This window comes from Xyrauchen texanus, chromosome 28 (genome assembly GCF_025860055.1).
Source record: "Xyrauchen texanus isolate HMW12.3.18 chromosome 28, RBS_HiC_50CHRs, whole genome shotgun sequence".
Taxonomy (NCBI): Eukaryota; Metazoa; Chordata; class Actinopteri; order Cypriniformes; family Catostomidae; genus Xyrauchen; species Xyrauchen texanus.
The window spans coordinates 560,043-587,310 of record NC_068303.1 but is presented as its reverse complement, the minus strand read 5'-3'; the positions used below and the strand labels follow the sequence as shown (position 1 = coordinate 587,310).

The following is a 27,268-nucleotide window of genomic DNA, read 5'->3' as shown; positions in this document are numbered from 1 at the left end:
CACAATGGCAACCTCAACAGGGGGGGATTCCATCCCAGAGTTCTCAAGCTCTTGTGTTCCAGCCAAATGATCAGCGGCTTAAACCTCAGCAGGCTCCACAATGGCAACCTCAACAACAAGGGGGATTCCATCCCAGAGTTCTCAAGCTCCTGTGTTCCAGCCAAATGATCAGCGGCTTAAACCTCAGCAGGCTCCACAATGGCTACTTCAACAACAAGGGGGGATTCCATCCCAGAGTTCTCAAGCTCCTGTGTTCCAGCCAAATGATCAGCGGCTTAAACCTCAGCAGGCTCCACAATGGCTACTTCAACAACAAGGAGGGATTCCAGCCCAGAGTTCTCAAGCTCCTGTGTTCCAGCCAAATGATCAGCGGTTCATACCTCAGCAGGCTCCACAATGGCTACTTCAACAACAAGGGGGATTCCAGCCCAGAGTTCTCAAGCTCTTGTGTTCCAGCCAAGTGATAAGCGGCTACCTCAACAGACTCCGCAACAGCAAACTCAAAAGTATCCACCCAAGCAGCCTGCACCACAGGCAGAGCCTCTAGACAAGTGTACTGTAGCTGATTATGAGCAGATCCAATGTGGACAACCTGGTATCAGTGCTGTGGAATGTGAAACTATAAATTGCTGCTTCAATGGACAGCAGTGCTACTATGGGAAGGCAGGTAAGGATGTTGAACCAATGTAAATGAGTTTGTATTAAACTGATTGTCTGCAGTAACGTGCTATGCATCTTGTTACAGTGACTGTCCAGTGTATTCGAGATGGCCAGTTTGTGGTTGTGGTGGCTAGAGATGTTACACTTCCGCAGCTAAGCCTGGATACGGTCCGTTTGTTGGGTGGAAGTGACCCACCATGCGCTCCAGTTGGGTCCACCTCATCTTTTGCCATCTACCAATTCCCTGTCACTGCTTGTGGCACAAGCATGATGGTGGGTACCTCCCCCCCCCCTTTCTTTGCTTGGGAAGTTGTGGATTCTAACCATGTTTCTATTTGCAGGAGGACAATGGATATGTAGTGTATGAGAACAGAATGACATCGTCCTATGAAGTGGGGATTGGACCACTTGGATCCATCACAAGGGACAGTCAATTTGAGTACGTGATCCATGCTTTGGCTTAAATGCTAACTTTTGTCATGTGCTACAAGCTCACTGTTTGTCCAGGCTTCTCTTCCAGTGTAGGTATTCCGGCAGTGCTGTTCAAGCTCTAGTTGTGGAGGTCAACACCATTCCTCCTCCTCCACCTGTAGCTGCTCCTGGACCGCTCCGAGTGGCGCTTAGGCTGGCTAATGGACAATGTGTCACTAAAGGATGTGCTGAAGGTAGTGTATTGGATATCTTGATTGCTTCCTCAAGTTCTGCTGGGTTTAAGTGTCTTTTCCTCCTGCAGAGGATGCAGCGTACACCTCCTACTACAGTGACTCGGATTACCCTGTCACAAAAGTCCTCACGAGACCCAGTGTATGTTGAGGTGAACGTTTTGGAGAGGACTGACCCAAATCTTGTCCTGACTCTGGGACGTTGCTGGGCAACATCAACCCCTGATCCCCTCAGCCTACCTCAGTGGGACCTTCTAGTTAATGGGTGAGTTCAACCCCAAGCATTTTTCTTGGTTGGTCCGTTTTGGGCTAGCCCTGATGGTCCCTGTGCCTTCAGATGCCCTTACCAGGATGACCGTTACCTGACTACACTGGTTCCTGTGGATGTCTCCTCTGGTCTTCAGTTCCCAACCCACTACAAGCTTTATTGTGAAGATGTTCACATTTGTGGATCCTAGGCCACTAGCTCCTCTGCAGGAAACCGTATGATCCCTACATAACTAACCTTAACATACCCAAACCCTGAATTTTATTCTAATGAATGCTATTGTTATTCCTCTTGCTCAGGTCTTCATCCACTGTAGTACAGCAGTGTGCTATCCCTCTTCCACTGGCTCCTGTGAGCAGCGCTGCGGCAGGCAAAGTGAGTACTTGCCTTAAATCAATGGCTTAAGGGTTCTTCATCCTACCCCTTACACTTCTCCCTTATTTTACAGGAAGGGATGTTCATTTCAAGATGACTTCTAGTGGAGAAACCGTGGTTTCTAGTGGAGGAGTTACTCTGGTCATGCCTTAAAATTGTCTATAACCTGTATAATAAATTGCATTAAACTAAGATTAAAATTACAGTCTGGTGTGGATTCCTGTATCCATATACAACTAAAATGAACATGCTGGCATTGATCACCTGCATCATGGGGAGGGGGTGCACTAGCCTTGCAAATTACCTATATACTTTCTTGCAATAAAACCCCAGTGTTTCATGCAATTTTTGGTTGCCTAAATGTTTCTCTAAGCTCTGAGGAAGTTTGTGAGGAATGGAACTGTAAACAATGGGTCTCTGACACTGAGCAGTCCTGTTGAGTCCCATCCTGAGGTGACATGAGCAATGGCATGAGTTAATACGCCTTGTCACAAGTCCCATCTACGAATTATGGTTCTGAGGTCTTTATCACTTAATCTTTGAAACTGAATTGCTGTGTTGTGGTGTGAACGGTGTAGATTTTGTGTGCGGTGCAGGCCAAGGTTTAAACTAAGATTTTGTATGACTGTTTGAAGTCCATCCTGGATTAACTGCAGAAATTCAGATGCATTGTCCTTTTTGTTAGTTGGATGATGAAGGTCTTTGCTGGCAATTAATAGTTTATGTATTGAGTGTTGTCCATCAATAAACCGGTGACTCAGGCAGAGATCAATGAGGTGCATCGCAGTTCAACGGGCAGGCCGGTTTGGTGGGGTCCGTCCAAAGTTCTGGCAGTTTCTTATGAAGTGTCTGTCTTCTCGTTAGAGTTGGCATATGAGGTGGACATGTTTTCTTTAGTGCTGGCTCAAGATTATAAATAATGATAAAACTAAAATGAGTCATTATTGTTTTAGCAGAAATTCAGGGGCAAAGGTTGATTTTGGCTAATATTTACACCACGTGGATCAGTGCTTTTTTTTTTTTTTTATAGATCTTGAAGTGCTGTTGCAAGCCGCTGAAACCCCTCACGATATAATATTGGGAGGAGACTTTAATCGATTGATGGATTCAGTCCATCATAGTGAAGCAAAAGTGTGTAAGCCCCCTACAGGGATGTGTCAAAAATCTTGGTCTTGCAGAGATTTGGGGACTTTTGAGCTATAGACACTTTCATTCCATGCACCTCTAATTTTGTATTCTTCCCCTTGCACTCCATTTTTCCATGCTAGGGTTGCCACCCATCCCATAAAATATGTGATTGTCCTGTATTTAAAGATAAAATAATGCGTATCGAATCAATACACAATGCGATTTGTCCCATATTTAAACTGGTCATGGTGAAATCATTCCAGATCACTAAATTAAAATGATAAGTTTTAAATGTGCCTATGGTGGGTGAGGGACTGTCTGAAAAGTCCACAAATGGTGCTAAAACTGTGGGGGGTTTTTTCTATATAAATGTTCAATAAGATCAATGTATGAACATAATCACTGAGTCATAAAGACAAGTACATGTGAACGAATGGGAAAAATATGTATAAACCAACCAAAATGTATACATAAATAAGATAAAGGAGACAAATAATCGAAAAGATAAAAATAAGTATGTTTTTAAAATATAAAGGTGTAAGTCAACGGTCAGGAAAGTTCTAATTTCAGCATATAAGAAAGGATATGACTTTCTTTTTATTAAAAACAATGCATATTAACTTAAATAATTAACATTTATTGCAAATAATAAAATTTTTTAATATATATACATATTTTTTATTATTTTTTATTTTATTTTTTCAATAAAATAATTCTAAATTGTTTTTAGTTTTGTTTTTTTGTTTTTTCTTTCAAAAAAAAAAAAAAATTCTGGTTAAGAGGCAACACAGCTTGCTAGCTAACAATATTAATGTCGGTACCAACCTCTGTCACCAGGTGCCACTATCAGTAAGCATGAAATCTTACAAGGTGACAGATGAAAGCTTGATCTGTTGATTTATAGTTGTATAGTTCCCTAAAATGAATGTTTTGCCAATGTTAATCAAGGAAAGAAATTTTTATATTGTTTGAGAGTCTACTGATACATGAGATCCCACAATTAAATTAATATACCTCAAATTACATATGTTTCATATGGCATTTGGTCTCAAGTGTCAAGGGAGTTATTTCCACCTGTTCCCACGTCTATCAGTGGATCACCGGCTTTCTGACCGATAGGCAGCTCCAGTGTCCCCCAGGGATGTGTGCTCTCCCCGCTACTCTTCTCCCTGTACACAAATGACTGCACCGTCAGTGACACCTCTGTCAAGCTCATGAAGTTGGATGACGATGAGTCTGCATACAGAAGGGAGGTTGAATGGCTGTCTGGTGCAGTCAAAATAACATGGAGCTGAACATGTTCATAACAGTGGAGAGGTTAGTGGACTTTAGGAGGAACACCCCAAAATTGACCCGGAGTCATTCAGGTTCCTGGGCACTGTCATCTCTCAGAACCTGAAGTAGGACACCCACATTGACTCCATTGCGAAAAAGGCCCAGAAGAGGATGTACTTCCTTCAACTTGATTGGCTAACCACAATTACATCTGTGTGGTGAATATACTGTATCTTATTTTTTTATGATACTTTACAATAAGCAGGGATGGATTATCTCTTGCAAAGGCCCTTTGGTCAATTATCTCTAAGGGCACCCCTCCAATTGGGCATAAACAACGACCCCCCAACAAAAAGTAATTTCGAGCAGAGGGATCACCAAACTAGATCGTGCAATGTTAAAGCCCATGGCCCCCCGGGTAGTCAAGGGCCCCTGGGCACTGGCCCCATTGGCCCGGTCAGTTTTTAAATTATTTTATATGAAGGTCTACATATTCTGCAAAGATTCAGAGCTGTTATTCCAGAATATAGTAGACAACCATGAAACATTATGAGAAATGCAGGGCAGGAATTAATTTCCAATGCATCGTGTCATTGTAGCTGCTTTGACTCGAGTCTTCTCATTGCATTCATATGCCTGTGACCACCAGATGATCTCAGCATGCAGTGCTTCGAAACAGTTGATCATTTTCCAAAGAAATTGGTTCAATTGACTCAGAGATTTGAAAGCTTATTTTCTGCCATCACTAGTAAAGGACAGTTAACTCTTAAAAACTAATAAGTGTCACCTTGTAAGCTCCCACTTGTGCAAGTCTGGAGTTCCATGATTTTTAATGAACTGGGAGGGGCCATCGTTAAAAAGCTACAATCTATAGAGCATAAAGGTCAAAGGGATCCACTTTAATGGTGTGATCAGTAGTGTAGCAATGACAGAAAGTATGGGTAGATTGTGGCTTCTGGCACTTTATGGGTGGTTTTGTGCTGTCTGTCATACTGCGCCACAGTGGGGTGTTCAGCCCAAGGGGCCTCCAGCTGCAGTCTTGCGTCAAAGTCCAAAACAAGGGGGGCTTCTAGCTCAGAATCCACAAGCGCTTGTGTTCCAGCCAAATGATCAGCGGTTCATACCTCAGCAGGCTCCACAATGGCTACTTCAACAACAAGGAGGGATTCCAGCCCAGAGTTCTCAAGCTCCTTTGTTCCAGCCAAATGATCAGCGGCTTAAACCTCAGCAGGCTCCACAATGGCAACTTCAACAACAAGGGGGGATTCCAGCCCAGAGTTCTCAAGCTCCTGTGTTCCAGCCAAATGATCAGCGGCTTAAACCTCAGCAGGCTCCACAATGGCTACTTCAACAACAAGGGGGGATTCCATCCCAGAGTTCTCAAGCTCTTGTGTTCCAGCCAAATGATCAGCGGCTTAAACCTCAGCAGGCTCCACAATGGCAACTTCAACAAGGAGGGATTCCAGCCCAGAGTTCTCAAGCTCCTGTGTTCCAGCCAAATGATCAGCGGTTCATACCTCAGCAGGCTCCACAACAGCAAACTCAAAAGTATCCACCCAAGCAGCCTGCACCACAGGCAGAGCCTCTAGACAAGTGTACTGTAGCTGATTATGAGAAGATCCAATGTGGACAACCTGGTATCAGTGCTGTGGAATGTGAAACTATAAATTGCTGCTTCAATGGACAGCAGTGCTACTATGGGAAGGCAGGTAAGGATGTTGAACCAGTGTAAATGAGTTTGTATTAAACTGATTGTCTGCAGTAACATGCTATGCATCTTGTTACAGTGACTGTCCAGTGTATTCGAGATGGCCAGTTTGTGGTTGTGGTGGCTAGAGATGTTACACTTCCACAGCTAAGCCTGGATACGGTCCGTTTGTTGGGTGGAAGTGACCCACCATGTGCTCCAGTTGGGTCCACCTCATCTTTTGCCATCTACCAATTCCCTGTCACTGCTTGTGGCACAAGCATGATGGTGGGTACCCCCCCCCCCTTTCTTTGCTTGGGAAGTTGTGGATTCTAACCATGTTTCTATTTGCAGGAGGACAATGGATATGTAGTGTATGAGAACAGAATGACATCGTCCTATGAAGTGGGGATTGGACCACTTGGATCCATCACAAGGGACAGTCAATTTGAGTACGTGATCCATGCTTTGGCTTAAATGCTAACTTTTGTCATGTGCTACAAGCTCACTGTTTGTCCAGGCTTCTCTTCCAGTGTAGGTATTCCAGCACTGCTGTTCAAGCTCTAGTTGTGGAGGTCAACACCATTCCTCCACCTCCACCTGTAGCTGCTCCTGGACCGCTCCGAGTGGCGCTTAGGCTGGCTAATGGACAATGTGTCACTAAAGGATGTGCTGAAGGTAGTGTATTGGATATCTTGATTGCTTCCTCAAGTTCTGCTGGGTTTAAGTGTCTTTTCCTCCTGCAGAGGATGCAGCGTACACCTCCTACTACAGCGACTCTGATTACCCTGTCACAAAAGTCCTGCGAGACCCAGTGTATGTTGAGGTGAACGTTTTGGAGAGGACTGACCCAAATCTTGTCCTGACTCTGGGACGTTGCTGGGCAACATCAACCCCTGATCCCCTCAGCCTACCTCAGTGGGACCTTCTAGTTAATGGGTGAGTTCAACCCCAAGCATTTTTCTTGGTTGGTCCGTTTTGGGCTAGCCCTGACGGTCCCTGTGCCTTCAGATGCCCTTACCAGGATGACCGTTACCTGACTACACTGGTTCCTGTGGATGTCTCCTCTGGTCTTCAGTTCCCAACCCACTACAAGCTTTTATTGTGAAGATGTTCACATTTGTGGATCCTGCGTCACTAGCTCCTCTGCAGGAAACCGTATGATCCCTACATAACTAACCTTAACATACCCAAACTCTGAATTTTATTCTAATGAATGCTATTGTTATTCCTCTTGCTCAGGTCTTCATCCACTGTAGTACAGCAGTGTGCTATCCCTCTTCCACTGGCTCCTGTGAGCAGCGCTGCGGCAGGCAAAGTGAGTACTTCACTTGCATCAATGGCTTAAGGGTTCTTCATCCTATCCCTTACACTTCTCCCTTATTTTACAGGAAGGGATGTTCATGTCAAGATTACTTCAATTGGGGAAACTGTGGTTTCTAGTGGAGGAGTTACTCTGGTCATGCCTTAAAATTGTCTATAACCTGTATAATAAATTGCATGAAACCTAAGATTAAAATTACAGTCTGGTGTGAATTCCTGTATCCATATACAACTGAAATGTGAGCTATTGATTTTTAAAATAAACATGCTGGCAATGATCACCTGCAGCATGGGGAGGGGGTGCAAGTTTCAACTTTTAAAATAAAACCCTGGCTATGGATTCAAATCTTTGGTTGCATAAACTCTGAGCTCTCTTAAGCAATTGGTGGAGCTGAACTGTTTTAAAAGGGGGGGAAATGGCAAATGCCAAGATGTATAGAACTCTACAATGCCATATTTCCACAAACAAATGTTGCTCTTGCCTACACCAGTATGTTATATTACTTTGCATCACTGCCTGACACTTCAGGTGTGTGACGGGTAAGTTTCTCCTCCCTATTGTGTACTTCATCAGGTGGATTAAAAGTACTCCAGTTACTTGAGAGAACATGGGATGCTGAGTGAAATGGTCCTCCAAAGTATCTTGCCAAAAACATAGTACATCAAACTGAAGTGTGTGTGTTAACTTTCTCCTGTCCCAACTTAATATGCAAAGACAACCACATAAGCCATTTCATAGGTGCGTTTTTTTTGTTTAAACCGTAAACAATGAGTCTCTGTGGCACTATGAGAATTCCGGTTTTGAGCACCCCCAGCCTGAGAGAAGATAACCTTGACCTGACCAATGGCATGCGCTAATACGGTTTATCACACATCCCATCTAGATGTACAAAACATTATGGTTAAGAGGTATTCACTTGATCATTGACATGGAACTGCTGTTGTGTTTTGTGGGGTGAACATCAGTGTATTGTCCCCTGACACATTAAAAAGGTTCCAACCAGTGTTTAGCACTGAGATGAAAATGTCAAGCTAATTTGAAAATTGGTAATGGTTTTAAAAAAAGTGTGTAACATTTTATCGGCCATACATTGTCATTTACCAGATGCCTTTACCCAAATGGACTTGCAAAGTAGGAAGTAATTCAGCATAAAAAGCCAACAATATATGCAATATTGCACTTCCAAGTTCCAATAGTAGCTAGATTAGTATTGAAGCTAGATCAGAAGAGATGGACAGAACTTAATACTAAATGCCTAATGCTCGTGGACTGGCTAAGTGCTCATCAAAGAGATGGATTTTCAGCTATTTCTTCAATGCCGAGATGGTTTCAACAGATCAGGTGGAGGTTGGAAGCTCGTTTCACCACAGAGGAATCAGGAAAGAGACTTTGTGCCTTGCTGCGATGGAACCACCAGACACTGCTCGTTCATTGATCGCAGGGAGTGAGAGGGGACTTCGAACTGGAGGAGCGAGTTGTTGTATGAGGGTGCTGTTCCATCTACTGTTCTGAAGGCCAAAGTCAAAGCCTTGAATTTGATGTGGGCAGCTGCAATTAGCCAATGAAGTTAGATCAAGAGAGGGTGATGTGAGCCATCTTTGGTTGTTTGAAGACCAGATGTGCCGCCACATTCCGGACCATCTGCAGTGGCTTAGGCGCACTAGCTTGGGGAACAGCCAATGGAGCCCTGCAGAAGTAGTTTGATTTGACAACAGCTTGGACAAGGACCTCTGCAGCATATTTAGACAAGAAGGGTCCGATATTCCTGATGTTGTAAAGCACGAACTTACATGACAGGGCGATTTAGAAGATATGGGGATTGAAGTTTAGATGGTCATCAAACACTACTCCCAGGTTCCTGGCGGTCCTAGATGGCTTAAGTACTGTTGAACCAAGATTAATAGTGGGGTTGTGGTCAACAGATGTGTTGGCTAGGATTACAAAGAGTTCTTAAGATATGACAAGTAGAACATATGTAGATAAACTGTAATTGCCATGCTTGATAAGTTAGAAATCCATTCTGTAATGTGATCAAAGCAGTAACGTGTAAAAACAGAAATAACTTTATAACTTTGTATGTAGAGAAGGCTCTTATAAACTATGATACATTGTTTTCATTGAATTACTGTGAACCCAGACCTTTTGTTTAATTATGTATATTCATTATGAAAAAGTGTGACTGAGTGTGACTTATTACCATAACTTTTCATTTTCAAATGTTTATTGCACAATTTGTTTATACAAAATGAGTGGTGGTGGTGTAGTGGTCTAAGCACATAACTGGTAATCTGGTAATCAGAAGGACACTGGTTCGATCCCCACAGCCACCACGATTGTGTCCTTGAGCAAGACACTTAACTCCAGGTTGCTCCGGGGGGATTGTCCCTGTAATAAGGGCTCTGTAAGTCACTTTGGATAAAAGCGTCTGCCAAATGCATAAATGTAAATGTAGAACCAAACTAAACAAGCAAAAAAATATTGTTTGGTAATTAAAATGATAAAGTAAAAAAAGGTTCAATTTTATATGAAGGTCTACATATTCTGCAAAGATTTAGAGCTGTTATTCCAGAATATAGTAGACAACCATGAAACATTATGAGAAATGCAGGGCAGGAAATAATTTCCAATGCATCGTGTCATTGTAGCTGCTTTGACTCGAGTCTTCTCATTGCATTCATATGCCTGTGACCACCAGATGATCTCAGCATGCAGTGCTTCGAAACAGTTGATCATTTTCCAAAGAAATTGGTTCAATTGACTCAGAGATTTGAAAGCTTATTTTCTGCCATCACTAGTAAAGGACAGTTAACTCTTAAAAACTAATAAGTGTCACCTTGTAAGCTCCCACTTGTGCAAGTCTGGAGTTCCATGATTGTTAATGAACTGGGAGGGGCCATCGTTAAAAAGCTACAATCTATAGAGCATAAAAGGTCAAAGGGATCCACTTTAATGGTGTGATCAGTAGTGTAGCAATGACAGAAAGTATGGGCAGATTGTGGCTTCTGGCACTTTATGGGTGGTTTTGTGCTGTCTGTCATACTGCTCCACAGTGGGGTGTTCAGCCCAAGGGGCCTCCAGCTGCAGTCTTGCGTCAAAGTCCAAAACAAGGGGGGATTCTAGCTCAGAATCCACAAGCTCCTGTGTTACAGCCAAATGATCAGCGGCTTAAACCTCAGCAGGCTCCACAATGGCAACCTCAACAACAAGGGGGGATTCCATCCCAGAGTTCTCTAGCTCTTGTGTTCCAGCCAAATGATCAGCGGTTCATACCTCAGCAGGCTCCACAATGGCTACTTCAACAACAAGGGGGGATTCCAGCCCAGAGTTCTCAAGCTCTTGTGTTCCAGCCAAGTGATAAGCGGCTACCTCAACAGACTCCGCAACAGCAAACTCAAAAGTATCCACCCAAGCAGCCTGCACCACAGGCAGAGCCTCTAGACAAGTGTACTGTAGCTGATTATGAGAAGATCCAATGTGGACAACCTGGTATCAGTGCTGTGGAATGTGAAACTATAAATTGCTGCTTCAATGGACAGCAGTGCTACTATGGGAAGGCAGGTAAGGATGTTGAACCAATGTAAATGAGTTTGTATTAAACTGATTGTCTGCAGTAACATGGAGTGGTGGTGGTGTAGTGGTCTAAGCACATAAATGGTAATCTGGTAACCAGAAGGAGACTGGTTCGAACCCCACAGCCACCAACATTGTGTCCTTGAGCGAGGCACTTAACTCCAGGTTGCTCCAGGGGGATTGTCCCTGTAATAAGGGCTCTGTAAGTCACTTTGGATAAAAGCGTCTGCCAAATGCATAAATGTAAATGTAACATGCTATGCATCTTGTTACAGTGACTGGTTGTGGTGGCTAGAGATGTTACACTTCCGCAGCTAAGCCTGGATACGGTCCGTTTGTTGGGTGGAAGTGACCCACCATGCGCTCCAGTTGGGTCCACCTCATCTTTTGCCATCTACCAATTCCCTGTCACTGCTTGTGGCACAAGCATGATGGTGGGTACTCTCCCCCTTTCTTTGCTTGGGAAGTTGTGGATTCTAACCATGTTTCTATTTGCAGGAGGACAATGGATATGTAGTGTATGAGAACAGAATGACATCGTCCTATGAAGTGGGGATTGGACCACTTGGATCCATCACAAGGGACAGTCAATTTGAGTACGTGATCCATGCTTTGGCTTAAATGCTAACTTTTGTCATGTGCTATAAGCTCACTGTTTGTCCAGGCTTCTCTTCCAGTGTAGGTATTCCGGCAGTGCTGTTCAAGCTCTAGTTGTGGAGGTCAACACCATTCCTCCTCCTCCACCTGTAGCTGCTCCTGGACCGCTCCGAGTGGCGCTTAGGCTGGCTAATGGACAATGTGTCACTAAAGGATGTGCTGAAGGTAGTGTATTGGATATCTTGATTGCTTCCTCAAGTTCTGCTGGGTTTAAGTGTCTTTTCCTCCTGCAGAGGATGCAGCGTACACCTCCTACTACAGTGACTCGGATTACCCTGTCACAAAAGTCCTGCGAGACCCAGTGTATGTTGAGGTGAACGTTTTGGAGAGGACTGACCCAAATCTTGTCCTGACGCTGGGACGTTGCTGGGCAACATCAACCCCTGATCCCCTCAGCCTACCTCAGTGGGACCTTCTAGTTAATGGGTGAGTTCAACCCCAAGCATTTTTCTTGGTTGGTCCGTTTTGGGCTAGCCCTGATGGTCCCTGTGCCTTCAGATGCCCTTACCAAGATGACCGTTACCTGACTACACTGGTTCCTGTGGATGTCTCCTCTGGTCTTCAGTTCCCAACCCACTACAAGCGCTTTATTGTGAAGATGTTCACATTTGTGGATCCTGCGTCACTAGCTCCTCTGCAGGAAACCGTATGATCCCTACATAACTAACCTTAACATACCCAAACCCTGAATTTTATTCTAATGAATGCTATTGTTATTCCTCTTGCTCAGGTCTTCATCCACTGTAGTACAGCAGTGTGCTATCCCTCTTCCACTGGCTCCTGTGAGCAGCGCTGCGGCAGGCAAAGTGAGTACTTCACTTGCATCAATGGCTTAAGGGTTCTTCATCCTACCCCTTACACTTCTCCCTTATTTTACAGGAAGGGATGTTCATTTCAAGATGACTTCTAGTGGAGAAACCGTGGTTTCTAGTGGAGGAGTTACTCTGGTCATGCCTTAAAATTGTCTATAACCTGTATAATAAATTGCATGAAACTAAGATTAAAATTACAGTCTGGTGTGGATTCCTGTATCCATATACAACTAAAATGAACATGCTGGCATTGATCACCTGCATCATGGGGAGGGGGTGCACTAGCCTTGCAAATTACCTATATACTTTCTTGCAATAAAACCCCAGTGTTTCACAATTTTTGGTTGCCTAAATGTTTCTCTAAGCTCTGAGGAAGTTTGTGAGGAATGGAACTGTAAACAATGGGTCTCTGACACTGAGCAGTCCTGTTGAGTCCCATCCTGAGGTGACATGAGCAATGGCATGAGTTAATACGCCTTGTCACAAGTCCCATCTACGAATTATGGTTCTGAGGTCTTTATCACTTAATCTTTGAAACTGAATTGCTGTGTTGTGGTGTGAACGGTGTAGATTTTGTGTGCAGCCATGGTTTAAAATTAGTAGTCTGTGTTAGGGCCAAGGTTTAAACTAAGATTTTGTATGACTGTTTGAAGTCCATCCTGGATTAACTGCAGAAATTCAGATGCATTGTCCTTTTTGTTAGTTGGATGATGAAGGTCTTTGCTGGCAATTAATAGTTTATGTATTGAGTGTTGTCCATCAATAAACCGGTGACTCAGGCAGAGATCAATGAGGTGCATCGCAGTTCAACGGGCAGGCCGGTTTGGTGGGGTCCGTCCAAAGTTCTGGCAGTTTCTTATGAAGTGTCTGTCTTCTCGTTAGAGTTGGCATATGAGGTGGACATGTTTTCTTTAGTGCTGGCTCAAGATTATAAATAATGATAAAACTAAAATGAGTCATTATTGTTTTAGCAGAAATTCAGGGGCAAAGGTTGATTTTGGCTAATATTTACACCACGTGGATCAGTGCTTTTTTTTTTTTTTATAGATCTTGAAGGGCTGTTGCAAGCCGCTGAAACCCCTCACGATATAATATTGGGAGGAGACTTTAATCGATTGATGGATTCAGTCCATCATAGTGAAGCAAAAGTGTGTAAGCCCCCTACAGGGATGTGTCAAAAATCTTGGTCTTGCAGAGATTTGGGGACTTTTGAGCTATAGACACTTTCATTCCATGCACCTCTAATTTTGTATTCTTCCCCTTGCACTCCATTTTTCCATGCTAGGGTTGCCACCCATCCCATAAAATATGTGATTGTCCTGTATTTAAAGATAAAATAATGCGTATCGAATCAATACACAATGCGATTTGTCCCATATTTAAACTGGTCATGGTGAAATCATTCCAGATCACTAAATTAAAATGATAAGTTTTAAATGTGCCTATGGTGGGTGAGGGACTGTCTGAAAAGTCCACAAATGGTGCTAAAACTGTGGGGGGTTTTTTCTATATAAATGTTCAATAAGATCAATGTATGAACATAATCACTGAGTCATAAAGACAAGTACATGTGAACGAATGGGAAAAATATGTATAAACCAACCAAAATGTATACATAAATAAGATAAAGGAGACAAATAATCGAAAAGATAAAAATAAGTATGTTTTTAAAATATAAAGGTGTAAGTCAACGGTCAGGAAAGTTCTAATTTCAGCATATAAGAAAGGATATGACTTTCTTTTTATTAAAAACAATGCATATTAACTTAAATAATTAACATTTATTGCAAATAATAAAATTTTTTAATATATATACATATTTTTTATTATTTTTTATTTTATTTTTTCAATAAAATAATTCTAAATTGTTTTTAGTTTTGTTTTTTTTGTTTTTTCTTTCAAAAAAAAAAAAAAAATTCTGGTTAAGAGGCAACACAGCTTGCTAGCTAACAATATTAATGCGGTACCAACCTCTGTCACCAGGTGCCACTATCAGTAAGCATGAAATCTTACAAGGTGACAGATGAAAGCTTGATCTGTTGATTTATAGTTGTATAGTTCCCTAAAATGAATGTTTTGCCAATGTTAATCAAGGAAAGAAATTTTTATATTGTTTGAGAGTCTACTGATACATGAGATCCCACAATTAAATTAATATACCTCAAATTACATATGTTTCATATGGCATTTGGTCTCAAGTGTCAAGGGAGTTATTTCCACCTGTTCCCACGTCTATCAGTGGATCACCGGCTTTCTGACCGATAGGCAGCTCCGGTGTCCCCCAGGGATGTGTGCTCTCCCGCTACTCTTCTCCCTGTACACAAATGACTGCACCGTCAGTGACACCTCTGTCAAGCTCATGAAGTTGGATGACGATGAGTCTGCATACAGAAGGGAGGTTGAATGGCTGTCTGGTGCAGTCAAAATAACATGGAGCTGAACATGCTCATAACAGTGGAGAGGTTAGTGGACTTTAGGAGGAACACCCCAAAATTGACCCGAGTCATTCAGGTTCCTGGGCACTGTCATCTCTCAGAACCTGAAGTAGGACACCCACATTGACTCCATTGCGAAAAAGGCCCAGAAGAGGATGTACTTCCTTCAACTTGATTGGCTAACCACAATTACATCTGTGTGGTGAATATACTGTATCTTATTTTTTTTATGATACTTTACAATAAGCAGGGATGGATTATCTCTTGCAAAGGCCCTTTGGTCAATTATCTCCAAGGGCACCCCTCCAATTGGGCATAAACAACGACCCCCAACAAAAGTAATTTCGAGCAGAGGGATCACCAAACTAGATCGTGCAATGTTAAAGCCCATGGCCCCCCGGGTAGTCAAGGGCCCCTGGGCACTGGCCCCATTGGCCCGGTCAGTTTTTAAATTATTTTATATGAAGGTCTACATATTCTGCAAAGATTCAGAGCTGTTATTCCAGAATATAGTAGACAACCATGAAACATTATGAGAAATGCAGGGCAGGAAATAATTTCCAATGCATCGTGTCATTGTAGCTGCTTTGACTCGAGTCTTCTCATTGCATTCATATGCCTGTGACCACCAGATGATCTCAGCATGCAGTGCTTCGAAACAGTTGATCATTTTCCAAAGAAATTGGTTCAATTGACTCAGAGATTTGAAAGCTTATTTTCTGCCATCACTAGTAAAGGACAGTTAACTCTTAAGAACTAATAAGAATCACCTTGTAAGCTCCCACTTGTGCAAGTCTGGAGTTCCATGATTGTTAATGAACTGGGAGGGGCCATCGTTAAAAAGCTACAATCTATAGAGCATAAAAGGTCAAAGGGATCCACTTTAATGGTGTGATCAGTAGTGTAGCAATGACAGAAAGTATGGGTAGATTGTGGCTTCTGGCACTTTATGGGTGGTTTTGTGCTGTCTGTCATACTGCGCCACAGTGGGGTGTTCAGCCCAAGGGGCCTCCAGCTGCAGTCTTGCGTCAAAGTCCAAAACAAGGGGGGCTTCTAGCTCAGAATCCACAAGCGCTTGTGTTCCAGCCAAATGATCAGCGGTTCATACCTCAGCAGGCTCCACAATGGCTACTTCAACAACAAGGAGGGATTCCAGCCCAGAGTTCTCAAGCTCCTTTGTTCCAGCCAAATGATCAGCGGCTTAAACCTCAGCAGGCTCCACAATGGCTACTTCAACAACAAGGGGGGATTCCATCCCAGAGTTCTCAAGCTCCTGTGTTCCAGCCAAATGATCAGCGGTTCATACCTCAGCAGGCTCCACAATGGCTACTTCAACAACAAGGGGGGATTCCATCCCAGAGTTCTCAAGCTCTTGTGTTCCAGCCAAATGATCAGCGGCTTAAACCTCAGCAGGCTCCACAATGGCAACTTCAACAACAAGGAGGGATTCCAGCCCAGAGTTCTCAAGCTCCTGTGTTCCAGCCAAATGATCAGCGGTTCATACCTCAGCAGGCTCCACAATGGCTACTTCAACAACAAGGGGGGATTCCATCCCAGAGTTCTCAAGCTCTTGTGTTCCAGCCAAATGATCAGCGGCTTAAACCTCAGCAGGCTCCACAATGGCAACTTCAACAACAAGGAGGGATTCCAGCCCAGAGTTCTCAAGCTCTTGTGTTCCAGCCAAGTGATAAGCGGCTACCTCAACAGACTCCGCAACAGCAAACTCAAAAGTATCCACCCAAGCAGCCTGCACCACAGGCAGAGCCTCTAGACAAGTGTACTGTAGCTGATTATGAGCAGATCCAATGTGGACAACCTGGTATCAGTGCTGTGGAATGTGAAACTATAAATTGCTGCTTCAATGGACAGCAGTGCTACTATGGGAAGGCAGGTAAGGATGTTGAACCAATGTAAATGAGTTTGTATTAAACTGATTGTCTGCAGTAACATGGAGTGGTGGTGGTGTAGTGGTCTAAGCACATAAATGGTAATCTGGTAATCAGAAGGAGACTGGTTCGAACCCCACAGCCACCAACATTGTGTCCTTGAGCAAGGCACTTAACTCCAGGTTGCTCCAGGGGGATTGTCCCTGTAATAAGGGCTCTGTAAGTCGCTTTGGATAAAAGCGTCTGCCAAATGCATAAATGCAAATGTAAATGTAACATGCTATGCATCTTGTTACAGTGACTGTCCAGTGTATTCGAGATGGCCAGTTTGTGGTTGTGGTGGCTAGAGATGTTACACTTCCGCAGCTAAGCCTGGATACGGTCCGTTTGTTGGGTGGAAGTGACCCACCATGCGCTCCAGTTGGGTCCACCTCATCTTTTGCCATCTACCAATTCCCTGTCACTGCTTGTGGCACAAGCATGATGGTGGGTACTTCTCCCCCCCTTTCTTTGCTTGGGAAGTTGTGGATTCTAACCATGTTTCTATTTGCAGGAGGACAATGGATATGTAGTGTATGAGAACAGAATGACATCGTCCTATGAAGTGGGGATTGGACCACTTGGATCCATCACAAGGGACAGTCAATTTGAGTACGTGATCCATGCTTTGGCTTAAATGCTAACTTTTGTCATGTGCTACAAGCTCACTGTTTGTCCAGGCTTCTCTTCCAGTGTAGGTATTCCGGCAGTGCTGCTCAAGCTCTAGTTGTGGAGGTCAACACCATTCCTCCTCCTCCACCTGTAGCTGCTCCTGGACCGCTCCGAGTGGCGCTTAGGCTGGCTAATGGACAATGTGTCACTAAAGGATGTGCTGAAGGTAGTGTATTGGATATCTTGATTGCTTCCTCAAGTTCTGCTGGGTTTAAGTGTCTTCTCCTCCTGCAGAGGATGCAGCGTACACCTCCTACTACAGTGACTCGGATTACCCTGTCACAAAAGTCCTGCGAGACCCAGTGTATGTTGAGGTGAATGTTTTGGAGAGGACTGACCCAAATCTTGTCCTGACTCTGGGACGTTGCTGGGCAACATCAACCCCTGATCCCCTCAGCCTACCTCAGTGGGACCTTCTAGTTAATGGGTGAGTTCAACCCCAAGCATTTTTCTTGGTTGGTCCGTTTTGGGCTAGCCCTGACGGTCCCTGTGCCTTCAGATGCCCTTACCAGGATGACCGTTACCTGACTACACTGGTTCCTGTGGATGTCTCCTCTGGTCTTCAGTTCCCAACCCACTACAAGCGCTTTATTGTGAAGATGTTCACATTTGTGGATCCTGCGTCACTAGCTCCTCTGCAGGAAACCGTATGATCCCTACATAACTAACCTTAACATACCCAAACCCTGAATTTTATTCTAATGAATGCTATTGTTATTCCTCTTGCTCAGGTCTTCATCCACTGTAGTACAGCAGTGTGCTATCCCTCTTCCACTGGCTCCTGTGAGCAGCGCTGCGGCAGGCAAAGTGAGTACTTGCCTTAAATCAATGGCTTAAGGGTTCTTCATCCTACCCCTTACACTTCTCCCTTATTTTACAGGAAGGGATGTTCATTTCAAGATGACTTCTAGTGGAGAAACCGTGGTTTCTAGTGGAGGAGTTACTCTGGTCATGCCTTAAAATTGTCTATAACCTGTATAATTGCATTAAACTAAGATTAAAATTACAGTCTGGTGTGGATTCCTGTATCCATATACAACTAAAATGAACATGCTGGCATTGATCACCTGCATCATGGGGAGGGGGTGCACTAGCCTTGCAAATTACCTATATACTTTCTTTCAATAAAACCCCAGTGTTTCACAATTTTTGGTTGCCTAAATGTTTCTCTAAGCTCTGAGGAAGTTTGTGAGGAATGGAACTGTAAACAATGGGTCTCTGACACTGAGCTGTCCTGTTGAGTCCCATCCTGAGGTGACATGAGCAATGGCATGAGTTAATACGCCTTGTCACAAGTCCCATCTACGAATTATGGTTCTGAGGTCTTTATCACTTAATCTTTGAAACTGAATTGCTGTGTTGTGGTGTGAACGGTGTAGATTTTGTGTGCGGTGCAAGCCATGGTTTAAAATTAGTAGTCTGTGTTAAGGGCCAAGGTTTAAACAAGATTTTGTATGACTGTTTGAAGTCCATCCTGGATTAACTGCAGAAATTCAGATGCATTGTCCTTTTTGTTAGTTGGATGATGAAGGTCTTTGCTGGCAATTAATAGTTTATGTATTGAGTGTTGTCCATCAATAAACCGGTGACTCAGGCAGAGATCAATGAGGTGCATCGCAGTTCAACGGGCAGTCCGGTTTGGTGGGGTCCGTCCAAAGTTCTGGCAGTTTCTTATGAAGTGTCTGTCTTCTCGTTAGAGTTGGCATATGAGGTGGACATGTTTTCTTTAGTGCTGGCTCAAGATTATAAATAATGATAAAACTAAAATGAGTCATTGTTTTAGCAGAAATTCAGGGGCAAAGGTTGATTTTGGCTAATATTTACACCACGTGGATCAGTGCTTTTTTTTTTTTTTTTATAGATCTTGAAGGGCTGTTGCAAGCCGCTGAAACCCCTCACGATATAATATTGGGAGGAGACTTTAATCGATTGATGGATTCAGTCCATCATAGTGAAGCAAAAGTGTGTAAGCCCCTACAGGGATGTGTCAAAAATCTTGGTCTTGCAGAGATTTGGGGACTTTTGAGCTATAGACACTTTCATTCCATGCACCTCTAATTTTGTATTCTTCCCCTTGCACTCCATTTTTCCATGCTAGGGTTGCCACCCATCCCATAAAATATGTGATTGTCCTGTATTTAAAGATAAAATAATGCGTATCGAATCAATACACAATGCGATTTGTCCCATATTTAAACTGGTCATGGTGAAATCATTCCAGATCACTAAATTAAAATGATAAGTTTTAAATGTGCCTATGGTGGGTGAGGGACTGTCTGAAAAGTCCACAAATGGTGCTAAAACTGTGGGGGGTTTTTTTTCTATATAAATGTTCAATAAGATCAATGTATGAACATAATCACTGAGTCATAAAGACAAGTACATGTGAACGAATTGGAAAAATATGTATAAACCAACCAAAATGTATACATAAATAAGATAAAGGAGACAAATAATCGAAAAGATAAAAATAAGTATGTTTTTAAAATATAAAGGTGTAAGTCAACAGTCAGGAAAGTTCTAATTTCAGCATATAAGAAAGGATATGACTTTCTTTTTATTAAAAACAATGCATATTAACTTAAATAATTAACATTTATTGCAAATAATAAAATTTTTTAATATATATACATATTTTTTATTATTTTTTTATTTTATTTTTTCAATAAAATAATTCTAAATTGTTTTTAGTTTTGTTTTTTTTGTTTTTTCTTTCAAAAAAAAAAAAAAAATTCTGGTTAAGAGGCAACACAGCTTGCTAGCTAACAATATTAATGCGGTACCAACCTCTGTCACCAGGTGCCACTATCAGTAAGCATGAAATCTTACAAGGTGACAGATGAAAGCTTGATCTGTTGATTTATAGTTGTATAGTTCCCTAAAATGAATGTTTTGCCAATGTTAATCAAGGAAAGAAATTTTTATATTGTTTGAGAGTCTACTGATACATGAGATCCCACAATTAAATTAATATACCTCAAATTACATATGTTTCATATGGCATTTGGTCTCAAGTGTCAAGGGAGTTATTTCCACCTGTTCCCACGTCTATCAGTGGATCACCGGCTTTCTGACCGATAGGCAGCTCCGGTGTCCCCCAGGGATGTGTGCTCTCCCGCTACTCTTCTCCCTGTACACAAATGACTGCACCGTCAGTGACACCTCTGTCAAGCTCATGAAGTTGGATGACGATGAGTCTGCATACAGAAGGGAGGTTGAATGGCTGTCTGGTGCAGTCAAAATAACATGGAGCTGAACATGCTCATAACAGTGGAGAGGTTAGTGGACTTTAGGAGGAACACCCCAAAATTGACCCGAGTCATTCAGGTTCCTGGGCACTGTCATCTCTCAGAACCTGAAGTAGGACACCCACATTGACTCCATTGCGAAAAAGGCCCAGAAGAGGATGTACTTCCTTCAACTTGATTGGCTAACCACAATTACATCTGTGTGGTGAATATACTGTATCTTATTTTTTTTATGATACTTTACAATAAGCAGGGATGGATTATCTCTTGCAAAGGCCCTTTGGTCAATTATCTCAAAGGGCACCCCTCCAATTGGGCATAAACAACGACCCCCCAACAAAAGTAATTTCGAGCAGAGGGATCACCAAACTAGATCGGTGCAATGTTAAAGCCCATGGCCCCCGGGTAGTCAAGGGCCCCTGGGCACTGGCCCCATTGGCCCGGTCAGTTTTTAAATTATTTTATATGAAGGTCTACATATTCTGCAAAGATTCAGAGCTGTTATTCCAGAATATAGTAGACAACCATGAAACATTATGAGAAATGCAGGGCAGGAATTAATTTCCAATGCATCGTGTCATTGTAGCTGCTTTGACTCGAGTCTTCTCATTGCATTCATATGCCTGTGACCACCAGATGATCTCAGCATGCAGTGCTTGAAACAGTTGATCATTTTCCAAAGAAATTGGTTCAATTGACTCAGAGATTTGAAAGCTTATTTTCTGCCATCACTAGTAAAGGACAGTTAACTCTTAAAAACTAATAAGTGTCACCTTGTAAGCTCCCACTTGTGCAAGTCTGGAGTTCCATGATTTTTAATGAACTGGGAGGGGCCATCGTTAAAAAGCTACAATCTATAGAGCATAAAAGGTCAAAGGGATCCACTTTAATGGTGTGATCAGTAGTGTAGCAATGACAGAAAGTATGGGTAGATTGTGGCTTCTGGCACTTTATGGGTGGTTTTGTGCTGTCTGTCATACTGCGCCACAGTGGGGTGTTCAGCCCAAGGGGCCTCCAGCTGCAGTCTTGCGTCAAAGTCCAAAACAAGGGGGGCTTCTAGCTCAGAATCCACAAGCGCTTGTGTTCCAGCCAAATGATCAGCGGTTCATACCTCAGCAGGCTCCACAATGGCTACTTCAACAACAAGGAGGGATTCCAGCCCAGAGTTCTCAAGCTCCTTTGTTCCAGCCAAATGATCAGCGGCTTAAACCTCAGCAGGCTCCACAATGGCAACTTCAACAACAAGGGGGGATTCCAGCCCAGAGTTCTCAAGCTCTTGTGTTCCAGCCAAGTGATAAGCGGCTACCTCAACAGACTCCGCAACAGCAAACTCAAAAGTATCCACCCAAGCAGCCTGCACCACAGGCAGAGCCTCTAGACAAGTGTACTGTAGCTGATTATGAGAAGATCCAATGTGGACAACCTGGTATCAGTGCTGTGGAATGTGAAACTATAAATTGCTGCTTCAATGGACAGCAGTGCTACTATGGGAAGGCAGGTAAGGATGTTGAACCAATGTAAATGAGTTTGTATTAAACTGATTGTCTGCAGTAACATGCTATGCATCTTGTTACAGTGACTGTCCAGTGTATTCGAGATGGCCAGTTTGTGGTTGTGGTGGCTAGAGATGTTACACTTCCGCAGCTAAGCCTGGATACGGTCCGTTTGTTGGGTGGAAGTGACCCACCATGTGCTCCAGTTGGGTCCACCTCATCTTTTGCCATCTACCAATTCCCTGTCACTGCTTGTGGCACAAGCATGATGGTGGGTACTTCTCCCCCTTTCTTTGCTTGGGAAGTTGTGGATTCTAACCATGTTTCTATTTGCAGGAGGACAATGGATATGTAGTGTATGAGAACAGAATGACATCGTCCTATGAAGTGGGGATTGGACCACTTGGATCCATCACAAGGGACAGTCAATTTGAGTACGTGATCCATGCTTTGGCTTAAATGCTAACTTTTGTCATGTGCTATAAGCTCACTGTTTGTCCAGGCTTCTCTTCCAGTGTAGGTATTCCGGCAGTGCTGTTCAAGCTCTAGTTGTGGAGGTCAACACCATTCCTCCTCCTCCACCTGTAGCTGCTCCTGGACCGCTCCGAGTGGCGCTTAGGCTGGCTAATGGACAATGTGTCACTAAAGGATGTGCTGAAGGTAGTGTATTGGATATCTTGATTGCTTCCTCAAGTTCTGCTGGGTTTAAGTGTCTTTTCCTCCTGCAGAGGATGCAGCGTACACCTCCTACTACAGCGACTCTGATTACCCTGTCACAAAAGTCTTGCGAGACCCAGTGTATGTTGAGGTGAACGTTTTGGAGAGGACTGACCCAAATATTGTCCTGACGCTGGGACGTTGCTGGGCAACATCAACCCCTGATCCCCTCAGCCTACCTCAGTGGGACCTTCTAGTTAATGGGTGAGTTCAACCCCAAGCATTTGCCTTGGTTGGTCCGTTTTGGGCTAGCCCTGACGGTCCCTGTGTCTTCAGATGCCCTTACCAGGATGACCGTTACCTGACTACACTGGTTCCTGTGGATGTCTCCTCTGGTCTTCAGTTCCCAACCCACTACAAGCGCTTTATTGTGAAGATGTTCACATTTGTGGATCCTGCGTCACTAGCTCCTCTGCAGGAAACCGTATGATCCCTACATAACTAACCTTAACATACCCAAACCCTGAATTTTATTCTAATGAATGCTATTGTTATTCCTCTTGCTCAGGTCTTCATCCACTGTAGTACAGCAGTGTGCTATCCCTCTTCCACTGGCTCCTGTGAGCAGCGCTGCGGCAGGCAAAGTGAGTACTTGCCTTAAATCAATGGCTTAAGGGTTCTTCATCCTACCCCTTACACTTCTCCCTTATTTTACAGGAAGGGATGTTCATTTCAAGATGACTTCAATTGGGGAAACTGTGGTTTCTAGTGGAGGAGTTACTCTGGTCATGCCTTAAAATTGTCTATAACCTGTATAATAAATTGCATGAAACCTAAGATTAAAATTACAGTCTGGTGTGGATTCCTGTATCCATATACAACTGAAAATGAACATGCTGGCATTGATCACCTGCATCATGGGGAGGGGGTGCACTAGCCTTGCAAATTTCCTATAAGCTTTCTTGCAATAAAGCCCCAGTGTTGCACGCAACTTTTGGTTGCCTAAATGTTCCTCTTTAAACTCTGAGCTCTTAAGCAGTTAGCGAGGAATCGAACAATGGTCTCTGGGGGGGGGGAACAGTTTCCCTGCTGGCTAAACCACATGAATATAATGCCAATACTTATTTGTGTGCAGTGCAAGCCATGGTTTAAAATTAGTAGTCTGTGCTAAGGGCCAGTGTTTAAACAAAGATCTTTTTTTTATGACCATTTTGAAGTCCATCCTGGATTAACTGCAGCAATTCACAGTTGCATTGTCCTTTTGTTAGTTGGATGAAGGCCTGTGCTGGCCATTAATAGTCTGTTTATTGGTGGACAACACTCTGAATACAAAGGTGATTCAGGCAGAGATCAATGAGGTGCATCACCGGTCAACGGGCAGGCTGGTTTGGTGGGGTCCGTCCAAAGTTCTGGCAGTTGCTTATGAAGTGTCTGTCTTTTCGTTGGCATATGGGGTGGACATGTTTTCTTTAGTGCTGGCTCGAGTAAGAGCAGGGGAGTCATTACTTTGATAAATAAACTTCTACAATTCAAACGTCTCAAACTTTTTTTTTTTTTTGGCTAATTTACGTTGATCAGGGCTTTTTTTTTTTTTTTTAAGATCTTGAAGGGATGTTGCAAGCTGCTGGCAACCCTTATGATATAATATTGGGAGGAGACTTCAATCTATTGATGGATTCAGTTCTTGATCATAGTGAAGCAAAAGTGTGTAAGCCCCCTACAGGGATGTGTCAAAAATCTTGGTCTTGCAGAGATTTGGAGACTTTTGAGCTATAGACACTTTCATTCCATGCACCTCTAATTTTGTATTCTTCCCCTTGCACTCCATTTTTCCATGCTAGTGTTGCTAGTGTCACATAAAATATGTGATTGTCCTGTATTTAAACTAGTCAGATGGCGTCATGGTGAAATCGTTCCAGATCGCTAAATTAACATTGATATAAGTTGGAAAATGTGCCTCTGGTGGGTAAGGGACTGTCTGAAAAGTCCATAAAGACAAGTACATGTGAAGGAAAAATATGTATAAACCAACCAAAATGTATACATAAGATAAAGGAGACAAATAATCGAAAAGATAAAAATAAGTATATTTTTTAAATATAAAGGTGTAAGTCAACAGTCAGGAAAGTTCTAATTTCAGCATATTAGAAAGGATATGACTTTTTTTTTTTATTAATAACAATGCATATTAACTTAAATAATTAACATTTATTGCAAATAATAATTAAAAAAATGTATATATATATATATATATATATATATATTTTTTTTATATAAAAAATAATTCAAATATTTATTTATTTTAAATCTGGTTAAGAGGCAACACAGCTTGCTAGCTAACAATATTAATGCGGTACCAACCTCTGTCACCAGGTGCCACTATCAGTAAGCATGAAATCTTACAAGGTGACAGATGAAAGCTTGATCTGTTGATTTATAGTTGTATAGTACCCTAAAATGAATGTTTTGCCAATGTTAATCAAGGAAAGAAATTTTTATATTGTTTGAGAGTCTACTGATACATGAGATCCCACAATTAAATTAATATACCTCAAGTTGCATATGTTTCATATGGCATTTGGTCTCAAGTGTTCCCACGTCTATCAGTGGATCACCGGCTTTCTGACTGATAGGCAGCTCCGGTGCCCCCCAGGGATGTGTGCTCTCCCCACTACTCTCCCTGTACACAAATGACTGCACCGTCAGGGACCCCTCTGTCAAGCTCATGAAGATTGCAGACGACGACACGGTCATCTGCCTCATCCAGGATGACGATGAGTCTGCATACAGAAGGGAGGTTGAACGGCTGTCTGGTGTAGTCAAAATAGCATGGAGCTGAACATGCACAAAACAGTGGAGATGTTAGTGGACTTTAGGAGGAACACCCCAACATTGTCCCCCCTCACCATTCTGAACAGCACTGTGCCAGCAGTGGAGTCATTCAGGTTCCTGGGCACTACTATCTCTCAGTACCTGAAGAAGGACACCCACATTGACTCCATTGTGAAAAAGGACCAGAAGAGGATGTACTTCCTCTTCCAGGGACGGATTATGACTTGCAAAGGCCCTGGGGTCAATTATCTCCAAGGGCACCCTCCAATTGTTGTTTTGGGTGGGGGGTCGTTGTTCATGCCCAAAAGTCATTTCGAGGGGGGGATCACCAAACTAGATTGTGCAATTTTAAAACCCAGGGCCCCCCAGTAGTCAAGGGCCCCTGGGCACTGGCCCCATTGGCCCGGTCAGTAATCAGTCCATGACAATAAGGTTGCATTTATTAACATTCATTCAAAACATTAGTTAACATGACGAATAATACTTTTACAGCACTTATTAATCTTTGCTAATGTTAATTTTAACATCTACTGATGTTTTATAAACTAACATTAACTAACATAAATTGTGTGTGGATAATGCGGAGAATAGCATGAAGCCTCCACACGCGCTACGTCTCCATGGTAACGTGATGCGATGCGCAGATTGACAGTCTCAGACGAGGACGCAACTGAGATTCGTCCTCCGCAACCTGGATTGAGGCGAGTCACTACACCACCACGAGGACTTCGAGCGCTCTTAGAGTTACTCAACCAATGGTGTGAGTTGGGGGCGGGGCTATCTGACTGTTAGAACAACAGCAGAGGAGGGCCGTATTCGGAAAGCTGTTTTAAAAACATTAGCTCGGTGCCGCTAGTTTTGCAGAAATTACATAATTCATCTTTAATACTTATAGTAATGTCAGATATAGTTTAACTTATAATATCATGAACATTACTATTATATATTTACATTATTATATTATTAATGCTCATAAGGTTATTATGGATTAGTTAGCATTCGTTAGCAGTTATTATTAAACCGTTAAATTTACATTTAGTCAATTAGCAGATGCTTTTATCCAAAGTGATTTACAAATAATTAGCATAACAAGCAATTTGTCACACAAAGTGATATTGTGTATATCAAGAAGAGGAGGGGTCCAAGCACTGATCCTTGGGGAACACCAGTGGTCAGCTGGTGTGTCTTGGACACCTCTGCTCTCCAGGAGACTTTGAAAGATCTGCCAATGAGGTACGATTCAACCCATCCAAGTGCAGTTCCTGTGATAACCAGGTCAGAGAGGGTGGACAGGCGGATGATATGGAGTTAGCTCTCGCCAGTCGCAGGGTTTCAGCTATCCTTTCCTTTTTGGAAGCCAGACTGATGTCTGATGAGTAGGTTGTTCTGTGAGAGAACAGCAGACAACTGGTTGAAATGTTACCCTTATATATAACTAGTAATAAATAACATATAAACAAACATTTCCATTTAAATAGATTGCATTATTTTATCAAATAGTGAACTAAACATAGACACACAAACACATATATGTGTGTCTATGTTCAGTTCACTAATAATAATAATAATAATAATATATATATATATA

At 42.7% G+C, this 27,268-nt stretch overlaps 3 protein-coding genes and 1 pseudogene across 3 annotated transcripts; all 4 read left to right on the top strand.

Moving 5' to 3' along the window:
* Positions 1-396: 396 nt before the first annotated feature.
* LOC127622416 (zona pellucida sperm-binding protein 4-like) lies at positions 397-2,118 on the top strand. The gene is given in 10 exon segments (XM_052096520.1): positions 397-667; positions 746-933; positions 1,002-1,099; positions 1,168-1,325; positions 1,394-1,452; positions 1,454-1,587; positions 1,660-1,743; positions 1,745-1,805; positions 1,890-1,965; positions 2,039-2,118. Coding segments are annotated over 10 exon segments (1,209 nt in total).
* A 3,175-nt stretch (positions 2,119-5,293) lies between these two features.
* On the top strand, positions 5,294-12,601 carry LOC127622415 (zona pellucida sperm-binding protein 4-like; annotated as a pseudogene).
* Positions 12,602-15,762: 3,161 nt separating this feature from the next.
* Positions 15,763-18,427, top strand: LOC127622414 (zona pellucida sperm-binding protein 4-like). Its single transcript, XM_052096519.1, has 8 exons — positions 15,763-16,744; positions 17,038-17,225; positions 17,293-17,390; positions 17,459-17,616; positions 17,685-17,877; positions 17,950-18,097; positions 18,182-18,257; positions 18,331-18,427. The coding sequence occupies exons 1-8, from the start codon at positions 15,763-15,765 to the stop codon at positions 18,408-18,410; spliced, it is 1,923 nt and encodes a 640-aa protein (XP_051952479.1). The 3' UTR covers positions 18,411-18,427.
* Positions 18,428-21,610: 3,183 nt separating this feature from the next.
* Positions 21,611-27,060, top strand: LOC127622413 (zona pellucida sperm-binding protein 4-like). Its single transcript, XM_052096518.1, has 10 exons — positions 21,611-22,196; positions 22,275-22,462; positions 22,528-22,625; positions 22,694-22,851; positions 22,920-23,112; positions 23,185-23,332; positions 23,417-23,492; positions 23,566-23,633; positions 24,117-24,243; positions 26,888-27,060. The coding sequence occupies exons 1-10, from the start codon at positions 21,611-21,613 to the stop codon at positions 27,058-27,060; spliced, it is 1,815 nt and encodes a 604-aa protein (XP_051952478.1).
* The last annotated feature ends 208 nt before the right edge of the window (positions 27,061-27,268 follow it).